Source organism: Gavia stellata, chromosome 2, assembly GCF_030936135.1.
Source record: "Gavia stellata isolate bGavSte3 chromosome 2, bGavSte3.hap2, whole genome shotgun sequence".
Taxonomy (NCBI): domain Eukaryota; kingdom Metazoa; phylum Chordata; class Aves; order Gaviiformes; family Gaviidae; genus Gavia; species Gavia stellata.
This window is the reverse complement of record NC_082595.1, coordinates 58,555,804-58,578,303: the sequence shown is the minus strand read 5'-3', so window position 1 is coordinate 58,578,303 and position 22,500 is coordinate 58,555,804. Positions and strand designations below refer to the sequence as shown.

The 22,500-nt window shown below is 38.0% G+C and overlaps 1 protein-coding gene across 1 annotated transcript in view; it reads left to right on the top strand.

Moving 5' to 3' along the window:
• Nucleotides 1–22,500, top strand: part of NT5DC1 (5'-nucleotidase domain containing 1) — a 153,343-nt gene that overhangs the window by 94,448 nt on the left and 36,395 nt on the right. The window contains exons 8-9 of the mRNA XM_059835534.1: nt 9,028–9,202; nt 13,662–13,759. Of these exons, the coding sequence (XP_059691517.1) occupies nt 9,028–9,202; nt 13,662–13,759 (273 nt within the window). The remainder of the gene's footprint in view (nt 1–9,027; nt 9,203–13,661; nt 13,760–22,500) is intronic.

Genomic DNA, 22,500 nt, shown 5'->3' with positions numbered 1-22,500 from the left:
AAGTATTCAAGGAGCGTGTGGACGTGGCATTGTGGGACGTGGCTTGATGGGCATGGTGCTGTGTGGTGTGGGGTTTTTTTTGTTTGTGTCGTGGTGATGGGTTTTTTGGGGGTTTGGGTTTTTTTTTTCTTTAGTGGTTGGACTTGATGATCTTACAGGTCTTTTCCAACCTTAGTGATTCTGTGTGATTCTGTGATTCTGTGAAAATATACAGAAGAATAATCTCAAATATACTGCTATGGCACAGAGCAAGCTTGTGTGACAAATGAATGTATAAGGATTGGTAGGTTCAGCAAACTGAGTATAGGTGAAGATGGAGATTTCCAGAATATTTATGATCATTTCCCACTGATAGGTTGTCTCTCTATAAATATTAACACCATGGCGATACATATATAGCAAATGATCCATGTAAATCTTTAACAGGCGAAAAAAATGTGGATTTTGTTGCTTTGAGTAATTGCTATACCACCTTTCTGTCTTTTACTTCCGAGCGTAGGTAAGCGTGTTTCATGAATACTATAAGAAGACATTCTTGACCATGGAACAAAACAGATTTTTCCACCTGCAGAATATTCACTTTACATTCACACATTGCAGTAGGGATTATGAAGTTCTGGAGAATCAGACTGATTTAACTGAATAAGTTTGTTTAACAAATGGTAGTTACCTCTGCACAGCTTTAGGGCTCAGCCTTAGGGCTCAGCCAGTGGGTTGCAAGAGTGTCATCACAAATTAATTGATCTTATACAGTTTGATAAATCTGGTCTGTTACACTGCAAACTAGCGTGGTATTGTAAAGCAAGGAGGTGAATTATTTTGAGAAAGAAATAATTTCCTCTAAAATGTAGCAACTGATCCTGTCCTACCTCCAAAGTACATCCTTCCTGCTTTGTAGTGTACTGTGGAAACATTGCTATGTTGATGTAAATATTTACATAAAACCAGAAGGAAAAGAAAAAACAAGGAAAAAAAGAAATGCTGTTTCCAAGTTTTGTGTACACAAAATTATGGAAGGTCATTCAAATTACCCACATCTAGACACCTTTCTAAAAAATGTCATGTGTTAGCAGTCCTCATGAAGTCAGGCTGCAAATTTTGTACATACCATGTGCTTCTTATTGCTTTTTTTTAATTTGTGTTGTTACCCTTTACTAAAGGAAGGGATCTGCAAGCATGGGATGAGACGAAGCAAGGACTGCAGAATGGGGCTAACTCTGGCAGTGGGAGCAGTTGTACCAGCAAGGTAGAAGTGGTCTGGGCTGGTGTCAGCTGTTTGGGAACGCTAATAAGAACAAATAACATATGAAAACAGCCTGGCTTTCTCTTCCAGTGTCCATGGACCTCAACAAGAAGCAAGAATAACTCTACATGCAAAAAACCATGCGAACATCTGGCTGTAGCATTGCACTCCTAGGAGCCTTGACCATTCTACACATTCTACAGCCAGGACACTGCTGATGCGATGGGAGATGAGGCAGGAGTAGGAAGCAAGAGGGTGAAGATTAGGGGCAGACTGAATGGGGTTGTTCTTTCAGATAGGAGGAGGGGGCGTGTCAGGAAATGGTAGTTTTTAAGCTTGCTTGAAAGGCTTTTGGGAAAAAGTAGTAACAAGTCATGTTCTCAAGAAAAGATACAGCCTCACCTTGAAGCTGACTTTGATTAGGGCCAGCCCTGAAACCTGCAGCCTTCAAGTTCTGGGCTGGCCATCACAGGTCTTCGGTCCACTGTGAAACACAGATAGCGGGGTGGGGAGGTAATGTTCAGCTAAGAGGTGGCAGAGCAGCAATAGCTTCTAATTTTGACATTATGACTTCCATTTAAATATAGCCAAAGGTCCTGTGCTGTTCCTGATAGCCTTTGGCACAGGAATCTCACCTCGGAAATGCGAGGGTGGGAGGGAGTGTGGTGGTTCCTGCCTTGTTATATCAGACCAGAAGAAACAACAGCTGCTCTTGGCTTCCTTAGAATTTCTAGTTGTTCAGCTGCCTTTTAGTTTGAGACCTATCTTTAGCTACCAAAGCATTTTAATTTTTGCAGTAAGCTTCTTGTAGGCCACAGGAGTAGAAAATGAGCAGAAGAGGAAGTGACCCATGAAAACATTTACAGAGGTGATGTTTTGTGTGTGTTCTGCTGAAGTGTTTCGTTCAGTATATTAAATATTTATATAGCCCTGCAGTCACTATTAATCCAAGTAGTCATGTTTTCCCTAGCCCACCACGGATCCTTACCTTACGGTCATCCCTTTGAAATAAATCAAGGTGAACACAAAGTTGTCATCACTGGAAAATAGTTTATTATTTTAGAAAATACAATCTATTTCTGCCTGACCAGAGCTGGATGTTGCTAAAAATATTGAGAAGGTTGATGTAACATGAGCTGTAAACATTTTCTTTAACAAATACACAGGCAAAAGAGGCAAATGAAGAATCAGTTGATCCTGTATTTCCATTGGTAATATGTGATTTGTTCAAAACTGAAGAGCCACATGCAAAGCATTTACTTTGTGATCATAAAATTCCTTACTTTTCTGTAAACATAGGAGGAGAAGGAGAAGTTTGCTCTTTAATTTGATTTGACATACTGATACCTGTTCCCTATATATGGGTATGCATTATTAATAGAATACAACTTATCCTTAATACTGGTCTATTTTTCATTTCTCATCGTATTTCCTAGCTCCTCCCTTCTGACTGATTTCTGTCATTTTTTCCCTTTTCTTTCCCATTCTGTTCCACTTGTACATCCAAGAGTAGCTTGAAAGATACTCTGCTTTGTAGGCAGCCAGTCATGTATCTGGGCAGACAAGCTAATTCTTAGCTACAACAAGCAGAGGTTCATCATGCTGCCAAGTTCGGCCTCGTGATGGGCAGCGATTCACCAAGGTATCTTTCTGAATTCCTCCTCTCCACTGGCCAACCCACCCATACTCCTTTTTTTCCCTTCTCTCCTCTCAGAAATACTGCTTCTCTCTTTTTTTCAGGTGAGAACGAGAGATTTGGTACCATAATACTAACATCTGCTTTGTCTCCAAACTCAGTATCCTCTTTTCCTGTCTGCTCCTAGTTAACTAAGAGGTGTAAATAGCTTGTGTTCTTCCTGCCTGAACTGGACCAGGATCCTTAACCCTTTGGTCTGTTAAGAAACTGCACAGTAAGGAATTGAGACAATTGCAGAAAACGTAAAAATACAGAATATTTGACATCCGTCACACTTCTTTTTTGCTCTTATGACATTTGCCACTTCCTAACCTCCTATCTTCCTGGACTCTCATCATTTTATTCTGCTTTTAAATGTCTTTATCTCCTAGGAGAAGGAGAGGGATGATTTATCTCTTCCTGCTGCTCCCTGTTCCTGATATCTGCCTGAACCCAGGCCTCCAAAGTGTAACCGTATTTTGCCCAGTCATCCCTGCTTCATGCTTCACTCTGCTTTCTTATCTTGCTTTATGTTAACATTTCCTTCCCTCTGTCTCTCATTTTGCTTCTGCTGCTCCTGCTGGAATACACACTTGAGCTTAAATGAAAGGAAATGAAAGATGACCTGACTAATGTAATTTTAACCATCACCCCCTTTCTCCTCTACTTGCTTTCATTAGATGAAATATAAATTCTTTTGCAAGATCTTCTGCAGTGAAGGTATTTTCCTTGTGTTTCTGTTGAATGCTCATGTTAATTGTTGGATATGTTTATGTAGACAAGAGAAGACAACAACAATGGTCAAAGAAGTGTCTGCTCACTCTAAAAACCTGAAGTGCTGTAAGACTACGGTGGAAAGCAATATACAATGAATATAGTTGTCTGCACTATAGTGAGAGTAACATTTATTTCAGCTCTACTCTTTTTATCAAATTAATAACTGTTACCTACAAGCCTGCATTCAGACAAAAATTAAGGAAGATGTGTAAGTTCTCAGCTCATCAGAGCTGCAGAGGATCTGGCTATGGGTATTGGTAGCTAAGCTATCAAATTGCCTGTGAATTTAAAAGAGAGAAAAGTCACACTCCCAAATACTACTTTCATTGTAAGACATGGTTAGTTGTTAAAGCCACTAAATACAAGCTACAGATTGGCAGCTGAAAATTTATTTTTCTTGGCTGAATTCTAGGGATTTTTTTTAGCCTCATACCTCTCTGCTTCGCTAAATCATATAAATAGCAGATAAATTCTTTTTAATTCAATCAAGTAGGTGCCCCTTAGAAGCAGTGACAGTACTAAAAAATACACTGTGTTCCTGTGTTTTAGATCTGGACTGAAACTTTGCCAGAAACATGCCTCTTGAACAGTTGCCTTTTTTATAATCCAAATAATAGTTAAGGGATGAAAACTGCAGTGTCCTGGCAGTGTGGATTTACAGACATTCAGTCCAAAGGAGTCCAGAGCCAGTGGGGTGTAAACTGCCCCTGCCAAGGAGAAGTGGTGCAATAAAGAGCACAAGAGAAATCCACAATTATTTTTTCCCCAAATAGAGGTATTACATTAGAACATCAAACCGCATACTTCAATAAAGTAATTTTGCAACGGTAGAAGAGGAAGGCAGTTGGATTAAAGACTGGATTATTGTCTGTGCTGGAGGACTTCTGCCAGCCATGGCAAGCATTGTACAGGCTGTTTCTGAGTTTGGTTTGGGGGTTCTGCATTTCCAGCTATACATCTTTCCCATCACGCTTGCTATCACAGCTGTATTACACGCAATTAAACTGTAAGGCAAGACGATGCAAAGAACATCTTGATCAAATTACAATGTCAGATGAGACAAGAAAAAGCAAACCCCAAACTGGACACTAAGGGAACCTCTGGTAATACACATAGAGGAAATAATTATGTTGCTTTGAAAATACAACAGGACATCGATCTGATAAGAGGCTCTGGCAGGACTTCTAATATGTGGCAGTTCTAGACAACTCATTTTAATTGCTTGCATTTCTATCTTCTGCTTAAAAAGGAAATACATTTTTCTGAAAGGATACAGAATGGACTGCAAAGGCAATTGTTATTTTTGAAAGTGTGTTTGGAAGATTATTATAAATCCCTACAGAGGTTAGTTGCTAATTTGCTATCTCAGGCTGTTTTCACAGAATCATAGAATGGTTTGGGTTGGAAGGCACCTTAAAGATCATCTAGTTCCAACCCCCCTGCCATGGGCAGGGACACCTTCCACTAGACCAGGTTGCTCAAAGCCCTGTCCAACCTGGCCTTGAACACTTCCAGGGTTGGGGCATCCACAACTTCTGTGGGCAACCTGTTCCAGTACCTCACCACCCTCATGGTGAAGAATTTCTTCCTTGTATCTGATTTCAGATAAACTCCAAGTTGTTTAGCAACAAGAATAGAAATTGAAAAACTGCATTTGCTCCGTGACAACATACATGTAATAAATTACAAAGTTGTGCATAAAATGCTTAGGCATTTGCTTTCCTGCTCCACATCATTGGATTAAGCTTTCTCATACAATCACAGGGAGTAAATATGTTGATTGTCATGTGGATTGTCACGGTCTTCTTGTTTCCATTTTTTTTATGAAATGCTTTCTTGTGTTTTGAGAAAGGGTTCATACTGCCAAACACCCAGAGATTACTAGTGTAGGCTTGGCCATGCATGCGGATAACTGAAAACAATAGAGACATTCGAGGTAAAAGTTGGGACATTTGTTTTGTTATTGTTATTTTGCTTTCAATGATTTGTGGGTACACATTAATACATGTCAATGTCTGTATAGCTGTATGTTAAGTGATATTCATAAAACAAAGAGATAAAAATGTAGAGATTCTATTTTAGGCAGTGTACAGACAGCAAACTGGCAGTTGTAGATCTGGTGGTGACCACAAGTTCCCCATTTTGATACAGTGAATTTGTGCACCAAAAAAGCTTCTCTAAAGCATGCTTATAGTTCCATTTTTAAGAGTGTTTTGATACTCGGATGGTCCATAAACATTATCAGGAAGGTACTGCAGGCTACAGACATTTCTTATTTCTGAAGAATGGTGTTTGTCTGAAGAATTAAGGAACATGTGGACGAGGCATTGTGTGACATGGTTTAATGGGCATGGTGGTGTTTGTTAGTTGATGGTTGGACTTGATGATCTTACAGGTCTTTTCCAACCTTAGTGATTCTGTGAATTACTGTTGTGTTTTTCAAAAACAGAGCTGTATGACAGTTGCATAAAATCACTCTTATTATCATTAACTCACTTTCTCCTTTCCTCTGCTGGCTCTGGTGAAATTAGTTCTTTTCTGATTTCTCACTGACTCTTTGCTCAATAGAGTTTTCTTACTATTTTTATGGTTTTCCTGCTTTAGAAAAACAAAATGAAGCATATGGCATAGTGCTAATATATACCCTTGGAAAAAATGCTTCATTTCTCACAGTCAAATCATTCCATTTGATTGTGGAGTCTTGACATGATGCTATTCCTCCATCGCTTGTTAAAACTTCCACAACTCTTTTTGCCAACAAGATGCCTGTGGCTCTGCTGTCCTCAAAACTGGCTCTTGGCCTGGGATAACAAGCAAGGTTTTCAGCTTTTATTTTTTTTTTTGCTTTTAATAAGATCTTGCAAGCTTTGGTGGTTAAACTCCTTTACAGGTATGAGTATATATTCCACCAAACTCTCTTCACCAGACGCAATAGTATGCTAGGAATTAAGTTAAACTCTACTTTCCCGGGCCGTGTTGGCCTAATTACAGTAGAGTATGCTTTAATGAGGGTTCTTCTAAGGTACCTCTGCCTGATATGGCATACAGCCCAGAGGCAAACTTCAGATGCCGGTGTCAAAAACTGATTCATTGCTTGTCTGCAATTAACAGCTGGGCTTCAGGGTCCGGATAGAAAACTAGAATAAGACTCTCTTTCAGCTCATATGTTGAATCCAGAGTGGTTGATGTTTTCCAATGCAAATGTAACTCAAAGGCCAAATATCATAGATTTATCACGTAGCAGATACTGCACAGGCTATGGACAAAGAGGACAGTGTTGGTTAAATTTTACTGAAAGTCTTTAAATTAGTTGCTCATCAAAGAACAGTGAATGGAGAGTGGGAGGCATTTGACAGGGAAAGAAAAACAAAGAGTGTCCAACAGTAAAGTTCGTCTAAAACAGATCTTTTTACCTTAGGGTAAAAAGAGTGATAGGTTACTGTATATATAAATGAACTTCGCCATCTTTCTTTTAATTGTTTAAACCTGTGAGAGCTAATGTCAAGCCTGCTTTGTTTGTGTCCCGCTTCATCCTCATGTAATGATGTTATGTGTTTTCCAAAACAACAAAGAAGAAACATTTTCATAGCATAGCATATGAAATATAATTACTAATGATAATACTGAGAAAAAAAAATGCAGCTTCTACTCCTAAAAACTATATTGCTTATCCCAAACAATATTCACGCCCCAGGAAAGGGCGGGGGGGCGGGCGGGGAACACTACAGGAAACCTCCTTTTGTATATCTGCTTCATCTAATCAAAAAAAATCATTGGTCTCAGCTAACTCTCAAGGCAAATGTCATAGCATCCCATAATGCTGGCTGCAGGAACAGGCTCATATTCCCCTGGTACAGGCTGTTACACAGCGTGACCTAAATACTGTGAAGAACTGGAATAGTGACCTGGTTATGAGTTGGGAGATTTTGTTTGAGAGACTTTCCTCAGATATAGTAGTTCACTCTGTAGCTTTTGGGAAGAAATCTGTCAGGTCACGGTACAGAGTAAGACATTTTTGCTTCCCGTCTAGTTGCAGTGATAACAGCCAATTCAAAACTTCTTTTGGGAGACTTTTTTTCCTGCCATCTGTAGATGTTTGAATGTGTAATTTATGAAATAGTGTTATGTTTAGCACCCAGCATCTTTCAGTCTTTCTTTGATACTACTGTTTCAAACATACATGTTCTCTTTCATTAAATAGCTAAAGTTCAAGTGGTTTAAATCTTATTTTTTCAAACTAGAGAATAGCATTACTCACATACCAGAAGGCTAAGTAATGTCTGGGATTTATTAAATCATTCAGCAAAGTTGACCACAGACAGTTGCATATAGAACAAATGCTGGAAGAAAAATAATCTTCTATGATGATGTTCATTATACTATAACACACACAGACTGAGAGCCAAATACTTGGTATCATTTCTGTCTCTACAATTATTATATTTCTTTTTAGACCTTTAACTAGCTTGACATTTTTGGTTATAGAGGGTTTGAGCACAGAGGAATTATGTAGTCTTAGATCATAGGAATGATAAAAAAAGGTAAGTTTAATGTTAATTCAACGTCTTGGTAAAGCAGCTATGGGTTATAACAAGGTAAATATTTATTAGTGACTTTAATGGATAGGTAACGTCTACTGCCAGCTTAGTGTTATTGCACACTTTTTAAAATCTTACATTCCAAGTGTATTTGCAAAATTCTATTGCTGTTACATTTGGCAAAAAAGAGCATTATTGAAGCTGGAATTGGAATTGGGGGTTTTTTTGCATCTGTTTCCAGTATTCCACATACCTGTGAGTCTTTTCCAGTTTGTTTTACCAACCTTTCATAGATAAAGTGCTAGTTGTGAAAAAGGCAAAAATATTAAAGCAGGTATTTTTGATCAGACAATGCTATCCTAAAGTGTTAGAAGTAACTGAACAGATGTTCTTGGGAATTTCAGGTCCTTCCCATTTTCTAAACATTAAACTCATTTTAAAATCACAAATTGAGTATCCAAAAATAGACCAAAGGCAACAGGAAGTTATAATTTGCTGTGTAAGACTATAATCTGTAATTACTGTATTATTTACTCTTATGAGCAAAAGAACATCAAACAAAGTAACAATGAAAATTCCATAGTAAAAGAGAAAACTCATACAAACTTACTTCTGCTACAAAGTATCTTCTTGATTTGATTGGTTTTTTGGTTTATATTGAGTTGCAACCCAGGTTTAAACTTTGCTTCGCCTTTTAAAATTGTATTGTTTGCACATAAAAGGATATTTGTTGTGTGGATTAAGTGGTTTGTGAGCAGGATTGGATAATACATAATTATGTTTTAATTTTTTAGAAGACTGTGGGATGTATTTCCCAGAAGTGAAAAATCATCCAGACAAATATTTACAAAGATGTCCCGAGTCTGTAAAAAAGTGGCTGAAACAACTGAAGAGTGCTGGGAAGATTCTGCTATTAATTACTAGTTCTCACAGTGACTATTGCAGGCTCCTGTGTGAACATATTCTTGGGTAAGTGCAATGTCCATTTCAAATTATATCTGCCAGACAGCAACTGGAGATAAGCCTGAGCTATAGGGAAGTAAATTTGAGTTTCTTTATGTGTTGTGAATTATTTGGATCGGAGGTTTCTGGTGGGCCTCTCTCTAGCAGAGTCATACAGCGTACTCGACGCAAAGTAGTCCAGCTATGAGCATGTGAGCTGTATCTGACCCACAGCATGCTTATATCCTGCATCTTTTCTGGGCATCATGATGGGATTGAAGATGACAGGGAACATCTTTCAGGCCAACACCCAATACATCATCTGAATCTCAATTTTATCATAAGTTTCTCCTAGACTCTCTTATTCAAGCCACTTCCTTTCTGTGCTTCTCCACTGGTGAGTGCAAGTAGTAGTAATATTTCATTTCCTTGCAGTAAATCTGCATGGAGAAGCTTACAAATACTTCTTCCCAAGGGTGGTTTCCATGACATGGTTGTGCGTGAGAAATGTGCATTTACAGATCACAGCAGAAAAGATAAAACAGGTAGTTCACTGCACTTGGCAATTGGTTGAGATTGTAGTTGCTGATCACAACAGCTACTTTTAGCTGTAATGTTAAGAACATGACTGGTCAAGTCAAATTCAGTGAAATTCAGCAGAACCATCACCTATACCCCTACAAACGAATTAATCAGTGATGCAAATAGCTAGGTGGGTGACATGGTGAGAGTATTCAATAAATGAATCAAAGAAACAAAGTAGCCAACCTTGGCTCTCTGGATATGCAAGGGAACAGCCGAGTGAATACAGCAACACTGTAAGAAAACCACAGGTAAGGTGAAAAACAGAGCTATCTTCCAAAAGCAGTCCTGCCACTATCACTTCTCTTTTGTACTCTCTGGGCTAAATGCTAAATTGAGCATCAGCTATGCCAGTTCTCACTGCCTTGCATGAACATTATTCTTGCTCATTTGAGGGGAAAATATACCTCCTCACAAAAAGCAATTCTCCTCATGAGTAAGTTGCCTGTAAATTAACTGTTTTGTGTAGAGCCGTCTAGTTGTTTTCTGAATGAAAATTTGGTATAAAACTAAATTCTTGGCCCCATGCAATTATTTTGACTTTCTTTTCCTTGGTGAATCATGTTTCAGCTGTAGAGATCCTGCTGGAAGACAGTAAGCAAGGTAGCAGAGAGGGTCCGTTGCCTTTCAAAAGACAGAAAAGAGATGTTCTGCTAGAAGGATACTGGATCACTCTGTCTTTCCACATAAGTGTAGGATGTTCTACAGTGTTTATTACAATCATATTTTCCAGTGACTCATGCAGTGTGGCTTCCAAGACATCTTCTGGAGAACTGAGTACTCCACTGTCCATTAGACCTTACTGAAGTATTTTTTTCCTGAAAATAATTCTAAACTTTTTATCGCTTTTGTTTGTTCCATGCCTCTTATATCAGACAATAAGACTCTACACACCTGTGCTGCTTTTTGCGATACTGGAATATAGTCTAGGTTCACACCAATTATCTCTGCCCTTAACTTTAATATCTCTACCCTTAACTTTAATTTGACCAGGCTAACTCCCTTTTCTTCTTGACATCAAGCCTTATGAATTATGTCTATGTAGTCCTTTATTGATTTCTTTCCCTACTTTCAATTAATCAATATCATACTGAGAAGTTCAGAACTGTATAGTATTACATCAAAAAAACCTAAGAATAAAGATGAAAAGCAGAGATGTGTGGGAAGTTTTAGCCTCTTACTCCTAATATCCTTACCTTGTAACTGTTAACTTTTTTGCACTTTATTTAAGCAGTTCCTTTTTGGCTAAGAAATTGTTGTCCACATAAAATCATCTCTTCAAAATTGATGCTTAAGGGTTATCATTTACCATTTCAAGAGCAAACTGTCCCAGTTGTGTTCATCTGACCAAGTTGTCCTTAACTGAAAGACATTTTGGTAAGGAGAGAGGAAATCTAAGAGAAAATCTCATTTTGAAATAAAATGAGAACCATTTCCCGGCCAGAGTACACACATATTGCTGGGATCAGTGTATAAGGCATGTAAACGTACAGAAGCAAGTGCGAGTTCACCCACACAAATAGCAACATCATGGTGTGACTTTTCAGGCTTACCTACGATGAGAATGTGTGTCAAGTTAACTAAATGTTTAAGCGTTGACAGGAATTTTTTGAAGCTGGTCATTTTGATTCCCTCTGTGGTTAGTGGAGAGAAAACACTGGGCATCATCCTTGGCAATTCATTCTGTACCATAGAATTATGTCTGAAGTAAGTGGAATGAATTGCCTTCTAAGAATGTGGATGTTTCTCCATTGGCTCTGTCTGTGGTGTAGACCACTAGCTGTGAATTCAGCATGCAATTTTTAGATGGCTACAGTTACGTGAGATACATCCTACCCTTTGTCTTAGCCATTTACTGTAACCACAGGCCACAATACCAAGCACAAGCAGTAACTGGAACAGATTTTATCATGTGTAATGTTACATGGTAATGTAACACAAGCTACAGGCTCTCATAAAAGCAGTAGCTTTGTACATGAGGTTTAGTGTGATTCAAAAAAGGCCATAGGTAACACCTCTCCACACAAAACATAGTTTTTTCTTCAACAAATCAATAAAAAATTAACCAAATCTTGTAAAAACTCTGTTCATTCTGTTTCGAGTTTTTTAGACAAAGCACTCGCCACTGTTCCCACAAGCCTTGGTTGTGCTCCTGAAGTGTTGGCTTCATTTTGAAAGTTCAAGCTTAACTTACCCGTGGAATCATTATTTGCCCTGTATGCTAATTTGAAAAGTTTACCTCTAGCAGTACTTTTCACCTAAGGACAGAAGAGCCATGCCTGTTGCTCAACTTCTGGAATCTTCCACACGGAAGCTAATTTTAAAAACACACCGTTGTCATATTTGATACTAGTTCTTTTAAAAAGTAAAGGTTTACATATGGTCACAAGTGGAGAAAAGCTAAAATTTCATTAGAGGAAGGAAATTTAAAGACATTCTATTTTAAGGCTGGAATGTAGTCTAGAGCACAAAATAAAAGCTTGAAGATAAGCTCATGGGGAGAGCATTCAGCTTTTTAGTTAAGAGATCTCATTCTCATGGGAAATTGTAGATTATTTGAAAATCACACAGTTAGCTTGTTTTCTTCCAGTAAACTCCTGTTGGTAACATTTTAGTGCCTGTACCCATCCTCAACTTGCCATCTGGGACTTCTTTGTTTCATGTAAGAGTATCCATCACTTTTTGGATGTTATAGGCAATACAGTCACCTAAGCAATGAAACATTTCTATAAAATAAAATATGTCACAGATGGGAAATGTTTACATTTTCCAATAATAAAAAAATAACAACTCTTTAAGCAACATTTGTCTAATTTTATATTTAAGTAACTTCAAAACTTGTAGGTAGGCATGGTTATTATTTCTTGCTATAGTTCCCAGCTTGATGATGTAATAAGTGAGGTCTAATAGATTCCTTAAAATAAAGAAGACCATTACTAGAGTAGGAATAACTGGCACCTGTAGAAATAGCCCATCTCACGGTAGGACAAGTGGCATGAATGTTCCCCAAGGTTGCCTGTTTTCTTAATGGCTTTGTAATGTTACTGATTTGCATACAGGTCTCTAAAAAATACCTAAATATAAATAGGTCCCACTTATATACCATGCTTAAACGTACAATCCCGTTTAAATTGATGGGATTTCTACAGTTCAGATATTGATCTGTATTTTCATGGACTTAATGTTCTTTGAAAAATCTGAATTTAGTGGTGGGATTCAGCTGGCAGATTAAGACTCATACTTGGTAGGTGTTTATTTGTGAGCCACATGTCTAACCTCCCTGTAACCAGCACGGATTTAGTCAGAGCAGCCAGTGGGGTCTGAAGAAAGAGTTCAGCTAACAAAATGGCATTTCAACTTTAGGGTATGTGAAATCACCCTTTAAGACTTAATTGGCTGTATTAATTATATCTCTGTTGACTACAGTGGCATCTTAGACACCCATTAGGCCTGTGCATATGTACAGTATGGATACCAACAATGTAAGCACCTGCGTTTAAGTGTCTTTAGTCTTCTGTTACTTCCTACCCCATCACTTGGACTTCATGTATTCTGCTTTACAAAGAAAATCCGTCATTTATACCTTTCTGTGCTTGTCTATGCATATGGTCTTGCCTGAGATTAAAATATGTCATCTGTTACATGTTCTTCTGAGTTTTAAAAATTCCCTGGGCCACGGAATATCTTTTTACAAATAATGAGTGGTCCTGAAGGTACAGCACTGTGGGTTCTCAGCCAGCTGTCTTCTCACTTTTGACAGCCTCAGGAAAAGAAGACGGTAGTGGCACTGAACAAGCATTGGAAAAAAAGAAGTGTTTTGCTACTTTCTTAAGTCTTAAAGAGTATTTAGTGGCATCTTAGCTGATTTATTAGCTTAGCTAATTCAGTTTCCTTTACTTTCTAGGAATGATTTTGAAGAGTATTTTGACATTGTGATTACAAATGCTTTGAAACCTGGTTTCTTCTCCCATACCCCAAACCAAAGACCTTTTCGAACTCTTGGTAAGTTGCAGTTGTGACTCCCTTCTCATCCCCTTACCGCTATTAAAAAAAAAAAAAAAAAAGAAACAAATAAAAGTGAGAGGACTGGACAACATATTTTGAAAATCTAGCATTGGGGGAAAAATGGACTCTACACAAGCCTCTTCCAGAGACATAGAGATATTAGTAAAAAATTCTCTTAAGACTGAGGAGCACTGGGAAATTAAGAATTACAGTGTTGAGGACAATGAAAAGGCAGAGCGGCAACAGTAATTAAAAATGGTATTGAGGCTCCGATATTGCATCATTAATGAAAAGGTAAGAATGCTTTTCTTCATTGTGCTGACAAGGTCATACACAGAAAATGAAATTTAGTTCTGGGAAAAAACATAGCAGAAATATTTCAAGAATTTAAAGGAAATTAAAAGAACGGTACGAATAAAATTACAAGGCTGAAGGAAATTATTTATGATGGAAATCCAACAGTATTAAATGTGTGTACTTTGGCTAAATAATGACAGAGTACGTGAAAAGGTAGTGCCGCTGTACTCACTTAATTTAATTAAAGCAATCTGAAACATTTGGCAATGTTGTCCATTAGGTAATTAAGGTTGTAACAAACGAGGTTTATAAGAGCAGTGTTCAGTAACTACAAATAACAATAGTAACATGGCTGAAGACAGTTATTTTTCTATATTTTGGTAAACACTTTTATGATTAAGTGTTACCTGAAAATTAATCTTATACCCAAAATAGTATAAGCCAGCATTTATTGAACTGTATTTTAGCATTTTATGACAGGAAAGTCAGCTGTTCCAGCCCAAAAGAAATTTTGCCTATGGAACTTTTACAGTAAAACTAAAATGAGCAGCAGAAATATATATTGAAACTGCATTTTAATGTTTCACATATTCATATAGGAAAATAAGTAAGAAATATCTTAAATGTTTTAAAAGGATTAGTTCAAATACGAAACTGCCGAGTTGACAATTTGAGAAAAAATAAGCTCAGAAGGGAAATTTAAACTATTTATATGAAATGGGGGGGAGCAAAAAAATAAAGGGTGAAAAAGGCTCAGTTCTGCAAGCATTTTATTTCGTTTCATATAATGCAAATTGAAAATAAAATGTAATTCACTTTGGCTATTTTTTCAAACAATCTGACTAACCCGACTTCCTAAGGAAATCCTGCTGTGTCCCTCTGTCAGTAATCCAGCCAGCAGCTTTTGAACCTGTTGGCCAGTTTCAGTAACTTTAATAGACAGCCAAAAAGCTCCAAGATGTTTTGACAAGGGGTTTTTTTTTTGTGTGCAAAAAAAGGGCAGAACAGAGGGAGAAGACTTGAAATTACTGTCTCCTTTGAGAAATATAGTGTAGCATTAGCTTAATCACCTTATTAGATTTAAAGTACCAATTTTCATGAAGCCGTTTCTTTCTCATGTGTTCAGACAGGAACCGCATTCCCTGGAGTCCTCTTACTGACTTACTGGTTTTCATTCACTTTATATTTTGGCATTGAAAAGAGGCTCAAGTGAGGGTTGATCACTCATTACATGAATACCTTATTAGTACAGAATAAAATGTAGTTTATGTTCTGGAGACCTTGCTCCCTAAATAGATAAGGGACACAAACGTAACTAAAGTAATCATCAGATAAATAATTTGTGAAACTACTAACCTGTGAGTGGATTTTTTTTAATGTATTTGTATTTGATTGACAGTAACTGGTTTCTTCTGAAAGACCGACCAGAACATTCAAAGCAAAGAATTAATTATACATATAGGACAGGTTTTCAGAGGCATGTTTTGAAGTAGTGAAGAGTTTGTTTAAGACTGTGTGAAGTTTAAACCATAAAAATAGGAGCAATTATATGAGAAAATGTCAGAAATCATAATATATTTTTATAATGTATCTTTTGCTGCCCTCCCTCTGTGTTCCTCACAGCAAACTTGTAGCTTCAGGGTAGGCACTGACAGTTTCACCCAGTCACCGCAGAAACCAAGGAACACAGTTCATTTCTGAAAGAGCATGCGGTGGGGGTTCTAAAACATTTGGAGGGAGCGGTTTTCCAGTTTCCAGAATTTTTTTAAGGCTTTCTTTCATATCAGAACCACTGAAAATTCAAAATTTCAGTTTCTAGTTTCTGTCTTCCTTTTGCCACTATAGATTTTGGGCAGAAGAAGAGTTTAGCCACTGTGCTTTAGACCCTCTCTTCTCTGAGAGCACTGGACATAATATATCAGGGAGACAAAAGTTCCTTATTTTTGCTTTGCAATAGGAAAAAAAATAGAGGTGGACATCATAGTAAGTATTTTCTTAAAGCATAAAGAGCAAACTTTTGTCAGTGTGATTTTGGGAAAAAAGCTCCAGTAAGTGAAACAAAGCTTGTTCCATGAAGAAATTCGTTGCAGAAAATGAACTGAAGTAACTGCTTATCAATCCTACCCATTTCTCCAGGGTTGAGTTTTAGCTGTGTTCTTCCATCCACCAGTGGGTCTGACCTAAATAAATTCCTAAGAATACCGTATTCCCTTCTATTCCAAGGGAATTGTGTTATAAATGGACTTAAGGCACAAGATATGGAATGTGTTCTTAATTTCCAACACCCCAAGTGTTGCATTGTGTACTGGAGCTAAATTGTAGCTATATGTAACAGGATTTTTGCTGCAGATTTACTAAGGGAAAGGTTTTGAAGTTTGCTGAAGAGAAGGATAAATTCTTTTCAGTGCATCATTTCAAAATTGCAACTGTATTCAGTAAACATTTGAAGGAAGATGAGAAACAGGACAAGATGACAAAAAAGACATTGTCTAGAAATGTGATATCGGATAACTGCTCTGCAGAAATGTTTTTTCAGTAGACAAGTAATTTTAGAACTAAACCATTTAGAAACCATGAAAAATTATTTTAATTACGCAATTAAAAAGGCATCACTGCTTCATCTGAGTTTCAAGACATGCATCATTTAAAGCAACGAAAACAGTGTTTGAAATCTTAAGAGATTGATGTGACTGCTTTTTATTGAATGGGGGTACTGAAAAGCATAACAATTCATTATTTCATTTGCATAATTTTGTTTCAAAGTACCATTCTGTTAAATGGAGGAACGATTTATACGTATCTTTCCAGGTTTTAGAACAGCTACTTTTATTTTTACCTGGCAAAACAGTTTTTCTAGGTAGGTGTAGCCTATGTAGCAAAGCACATGGTTTATGAGAATAGTGCTATACAAAAAAAACTTTACTCCCATAGTACAAATACCCCATAATTTACTTGTTATTCACAAGGTTACATTTGCTTTTTTAAATTCTTTAAATGGTTCTTGAAAGTACTAATAGTATCTTGAGTTCTTGGATATAAGGATCAGGTCGAAAATGCTTGTGTAAATCCTATGTTGAGAATGAAGGATTTTCTTTGCTTTCAACAGCTACATCCTGCTTAAAATAATATATCATTCCATGAAGGACTTGAAGGAATATGAATAGCAAATACAGTTGTGACTCATCTGATAATCTACAGCATACCAAGATTTCTGTAACATTTGACAACAGAGCTTTCTTTTTATCACATTGTTCGTTAATGTCTGTCAAATTACTAGCCTGACTGCCAGTTCTGGTCATTGTCAAATATATTTTTTAGAATGCAAAATTAAAACAGAAACACTAAAGATAACCCTAAATTCTCTGAAAGCCTTCTATAAGTCGTTATGCACAGGGACTTCGCACTTGGTCCTAAATAAGGCTTTTATGTCTTTTCTTTCCAGCTCAGGAACAGTTACTGTCTTTTTTGATTTGTTTTTTTTGAAAAACTGAAAATGTGTTGCTGATCATTTAGTGTTTGAATGTGTAATGCATATTTTAAAACGTATGTATATTTTCATATATATGTGTATATGTAAGTACAGGCTGAAAACGATCCTATATATGGAGTGGCAGTGGATGCCATATTTCTGCGATATCATGTGCCCTTATCCAATGCCCAGAGAAACAAACCCGCTCCATTCAATTGCGCTTCCAGGCTGTCTGCCTCTGCTACCTAATGTAGCCCCCAATTTGGGAAGCTCTTTCAGTCCTCCATTTTTTTTACAATTCTCTGGTAACTGCCGTTTTAACAACTCACTGCAGAAGCTTTTTTGCCTCCCTCAGTCATTCTTCTCTAGCCTTTTAAAAATAGAGGAAAATGCTATAAACTGAAAGGACTGATTAGAAAAGAAAATAAAGTTCAGGATATAAAATGAGGTACTTGAGGCTGAAGACTGTCTTTGATTATTAGGGGCTGCAAGACTTCAGAAAATGGACGTGATCCCGTGTCTGCTGTTTAAGTTTTCTTCTGCCATCTTCTGCAACATCTGGGCTTGACTATTGCCAGAGATGGGATACAGAACTGGGTGGAGAATCAGGGCTGATCCTATATAACTATTTTTGTGCATTTATATTCTACGGCTTTTTAGGCCTGAGGAGTGGGATCAGGAAGGGAGTGCCTTCATTTTCCTGGAAGTTGAATGTGTAAACCATGTAAGTTCTTTTTAGGTCATTCTTTTTATTTGAGACTTCTGTCTTTACCACCAGAATAATACCAAAATACTACCCAGTAAATTTTTTAAGACCTTTAGTAAAACTGTAGAATATCTATTAAAAATGTGGAAATTTTGAAACAGATGATATAGCGCCATTACAAAGGAATATATCATTTAAATAGTCCTGCATTATTCACTCATTTGAAGAACATAAATGCCATCTCTAGAAAATTCGGATTCAACTTTCAACCAAAACACATTGAATTGAGTCTACAATATAGCTCAGTTGTTATAATTACTATGTAATAGGTATCTCAGCTGCTAGCTCTACAGTGAGGGCTACCTTGACAAGAAAAAAATTTTTTTTCTTTTACATCAGCCTGTGAGGTTAAAACTCAAGAGAGCTTGTCTACTCTTTTTGGCTATGTTAGTTGTTCCAATCATCTCTTCTTACCAATCTTGTCTTGCTTTAGTTCATCAGATCTTCATATTTAAATGTAGATTCAATTTTAAATTTAAAAATATTTTTAGATTTATCTTTTAGCTCATCAAAGAGAAGACAGCACAATTGTTGGTGTTTTCATGCAGAGACTTGATATTTGGTGGAGAGCTCACTCTCCCAATAGGAACGTGGTCTTTTGCTGCACCTGTGAATCCTTACCCAAATGTATGGGTTGTGGTCCACAGTCTGCAAAGACTGTCATGTTTTCCACATATTTGGCTTGTGCTGAACTCCTCCAGCCACCAGTCATTGCTGGGATTAAATAGGAATTTTTCTTCTGTCGTTTGATGTGGATCCCTGGTACATCCTTACCACTGAACACTGAAGCTCGGATGCCTACTGCTCCCTCCACGAGCAGCAGAGGACATGAGGGGAAGGAAAATCTGACCTAGACGCTGGGGTGCGCAAGGGCATGTGTGTGAGACAAAGATGAATGAGAGAAAGGCTTGGGGAGCCAGGTGATGGGAAGGGAGAGCATGGGAGGAGGCAGAGTAAGAGCAGAGTACCACATGTAAACATGAAGAGGAGAAGGATTTCACTCTGATGGGCTTTTCTGAATTTCAAGTCTTTGCTTTTTGACTTCTACCATTGCCTCAGAAAGGGCAAGGACTTGAAATAAGTCTAATGTGTCAAACAGATAGCTGAAGCTGATTTACCCATGTACTACATGGATTTGCGTTTCCAGCTTGCCCTCCAGCCACAGCAGGGGATGCAGCACCATCCTCGTGGAGGCTCTCTGGGCTAAGGTAGCATTTTGGGGGGAGACCTGCTTCTCAGAAGACACAAGCAGAGTAACGACACCATCAGCAAAGGACACCTGTGTAATCTACTCTTCCAGTGACTCAAGGTGTTCCTTTATTTAACGCAGCTGTGCCTGCTGCCATTCTTCTAGAGATAGTGCCTCTTCATATCAGCCTGTCTGGAAATATTCTATAACACGAGGCCACATAATAATGCATATTTGCTGAGAGCTTGTGACGGAGTGGCATATAAAGGTTGTGCTGGCTGAGGACTGCATTATTCAGGAGGAATAAAGTCCATAAATGTTTCCCATATATCTTCTAAAGTTACTGCCTTTATATTGTTATAACATCCCCCAGTGCCATATAGACCATGAAAGCAATGCAATTCTTTTCAAGGAAATCTTGTTTAGCAATTCTCTGTAGTGTATTGGCACTATTTTTCATGTATTTTCTGGCTATTTAGGAAAGGAAAAGGAAAGTTATAAATAATAAATAATCATATTTTGTACTCTAATTTTCAAAACTAGGTCTTTTCATAGCTCATGAGATCATGAGATCAAGGATCTCCTAACTCTCTAATATCAGAAACAGGTGCTGTATCTAGCTTGCAGTAGGAGGTCTACTGTTTTAAGGGATTAAGTATGAGAAATAATTCCCTGCTGTCATCTTGACTAGGGATTTTCAGTTTATCCGTCATTTCTGGACACCTTCTTCAGCAGCATGGTCAATGCTTATTTCCGCTTTCTGAAAGGCAGTCTAGGATAGGCCAGTAGGGCTGACAATGGGTCACACACAAAAATAAACTTAATCTCATGTAACAGGGTTTGTTTTCATACAGATATTCATCATCCACTGAAGAAGCTCAGAGGGTATTTCCAAAAATCTACAATGTCAGGCTCCTTGATCGAATGTTTCAGCTCCCATCCTTTGTTTAAATGATCTTAGTGTAAAACTATTCCGCTCTGTGTACTGTGTTTGCACAGATTCAGCCACCCAACAGATTTTTTTCTGACAGTGTAAACAGCTGTCTCAGGGACTTCTGGTTTCCCAATATTATTTGTGTGCTGTAGACAAACATCTAAAAAATCAGTGTATGTTACCTAGTAATCAAAGGGATTTATCAGTTAGTCTTTTTAAAGTTTGCTAGATAGTACCTGTGTGTAGTTTGAAATCAACAGTTTGGGAACTGTTGGAGAATAGAGAGGTGATCATTTCCTATCGTGTCATCAACGTTTGTAATGAAGCCATGGGATAGGTAAGATGGGAGACTGTAAGGGATATGTTAAGGACATCTTTTCTAACAGTTAAATTTTATTTCATGTTTGCTAAACATAGTCTTAGTTGACAATAACAGTCTGGATTTTGTTTTTACATGTTCAGTACAGTGGTCTATATGAAAGCATTTAAAACAGATGCAAAAATCAAAATAAAGTTGGGCCAGTGCATACCCTCATCCTTTTGCAGAGTAGATTGCTAAAGTCACAGACAGACACAATACATTGTTAACAATTAATAGCAAAATGTTGGTATAAAGCTTCTTTTTTTCTGATAGTTTTCAAAGTCCTTGGCTAGCATTTTTGATGGTCATTGCCTCATTAAAAAAAAAGTGGGGTTTACATTTTGATTCTACTGGAGAGGTACCAAATTAGAAATTGAGGAAGTATATTTTTATTACTAATTGGCAGCATATAATTTATAACCCTTTTGTAAAATGATGCAAGGGGCCACTCTGCAGTTTGCACTGATGGTACATGTATCCACTTGTACAACAGCATAGTTAAGTTGGTGTAATTTCTGTAACTTGCCAGTCTGTAGTGGTTAGGCTGTGTGGTAGCCACAGAACAAGCAAGCCAAACTTTCCCTTACAGTACATCCTTTTAGGCAACCTGAGCAGAGAGGCCATTCCTTTCTTCTAGGGAGACAAATAGAGCGTTCTTTTTTTCTTCTGTTTTCCTTGGAATGGGCTTCGCTGGTATTTGCTTCAGAAGTGTTGGGAGGCCAGATTATCATAGCATCATTTAGGCATAGTCTCGCCAATGACTGGTCTCACTCAGGCATTTTACAGCACATCAGAAGCTAGAGCTACCAGGACACAGGCTAATTCTTTAACATTTATTCCGTTTTCCTAAACATTGAGGCTTATGCAATCACATGGCATGTGTGAGTAGGAATTTCTGCCTATCCTCTGCTGCAAACTTTTATCAGTAATGCAATTTCAACCACATTTGAGTATTCTCAGAGAGATTTTATCACCTTTGGAAGAAGGGGCAGGCAACTGAAGAAGAATACAAGGACCTCGTTAGGTCATGCGGAGAGGGAATTAGAAAGGCAAAAGCCCAGCTAGAGCTCAACCTGGCCACGGTCGTGAGGGACAACAAAAAATGCTTCTATAAATACATTAACAACAAAAAGAGAGCCAAGGAGAATCTCCATCCTTTACTGGATGCTGGAGGGAACATTGTCACCAAGGATGAGGAAAAGGCTGAGGTACTTAATGCCTTCTTTGCCCCAATCTTTAATAGCCAAAACAGGTATCCTCAGGGTATCCATCTCCCTGAGCTGGAAGACAAGGATGGAGAGCCAAATAAACTCCCCATGATCCAGGAGGAAGCAGTTAATGACCTGCTATGCCACCTGGACACTCACAAGTCTATGGGGCCTGATGGCGTCCACCCAAGGGTGCTGAGGAAGATGGCAGAGGAGCTTGCCAAGCCGCTCTCCATCATTTATCAACAGTCCTGGTTAACAGGGGAGGTCCTGGATGACTGGAGGCTTGCCAGTGTGACACCCATCTACAAGAAGGGCCAGAAGGAGTATCCGGGGAACTACAGGCCTATCAGCCTGACCTTGGTGCTGGGGAAGATTATGGAGAGGTTCATCTTGAGGGTGCTCACAGGGCACGTGCAGGATAACCAAGGGATCAGGCCCATCCAGCACGGCTTCATGAAAGGCAGGTCCTGCTTGACCAACCTGATCTCCTTCTATGACCAGGTGACCCGCC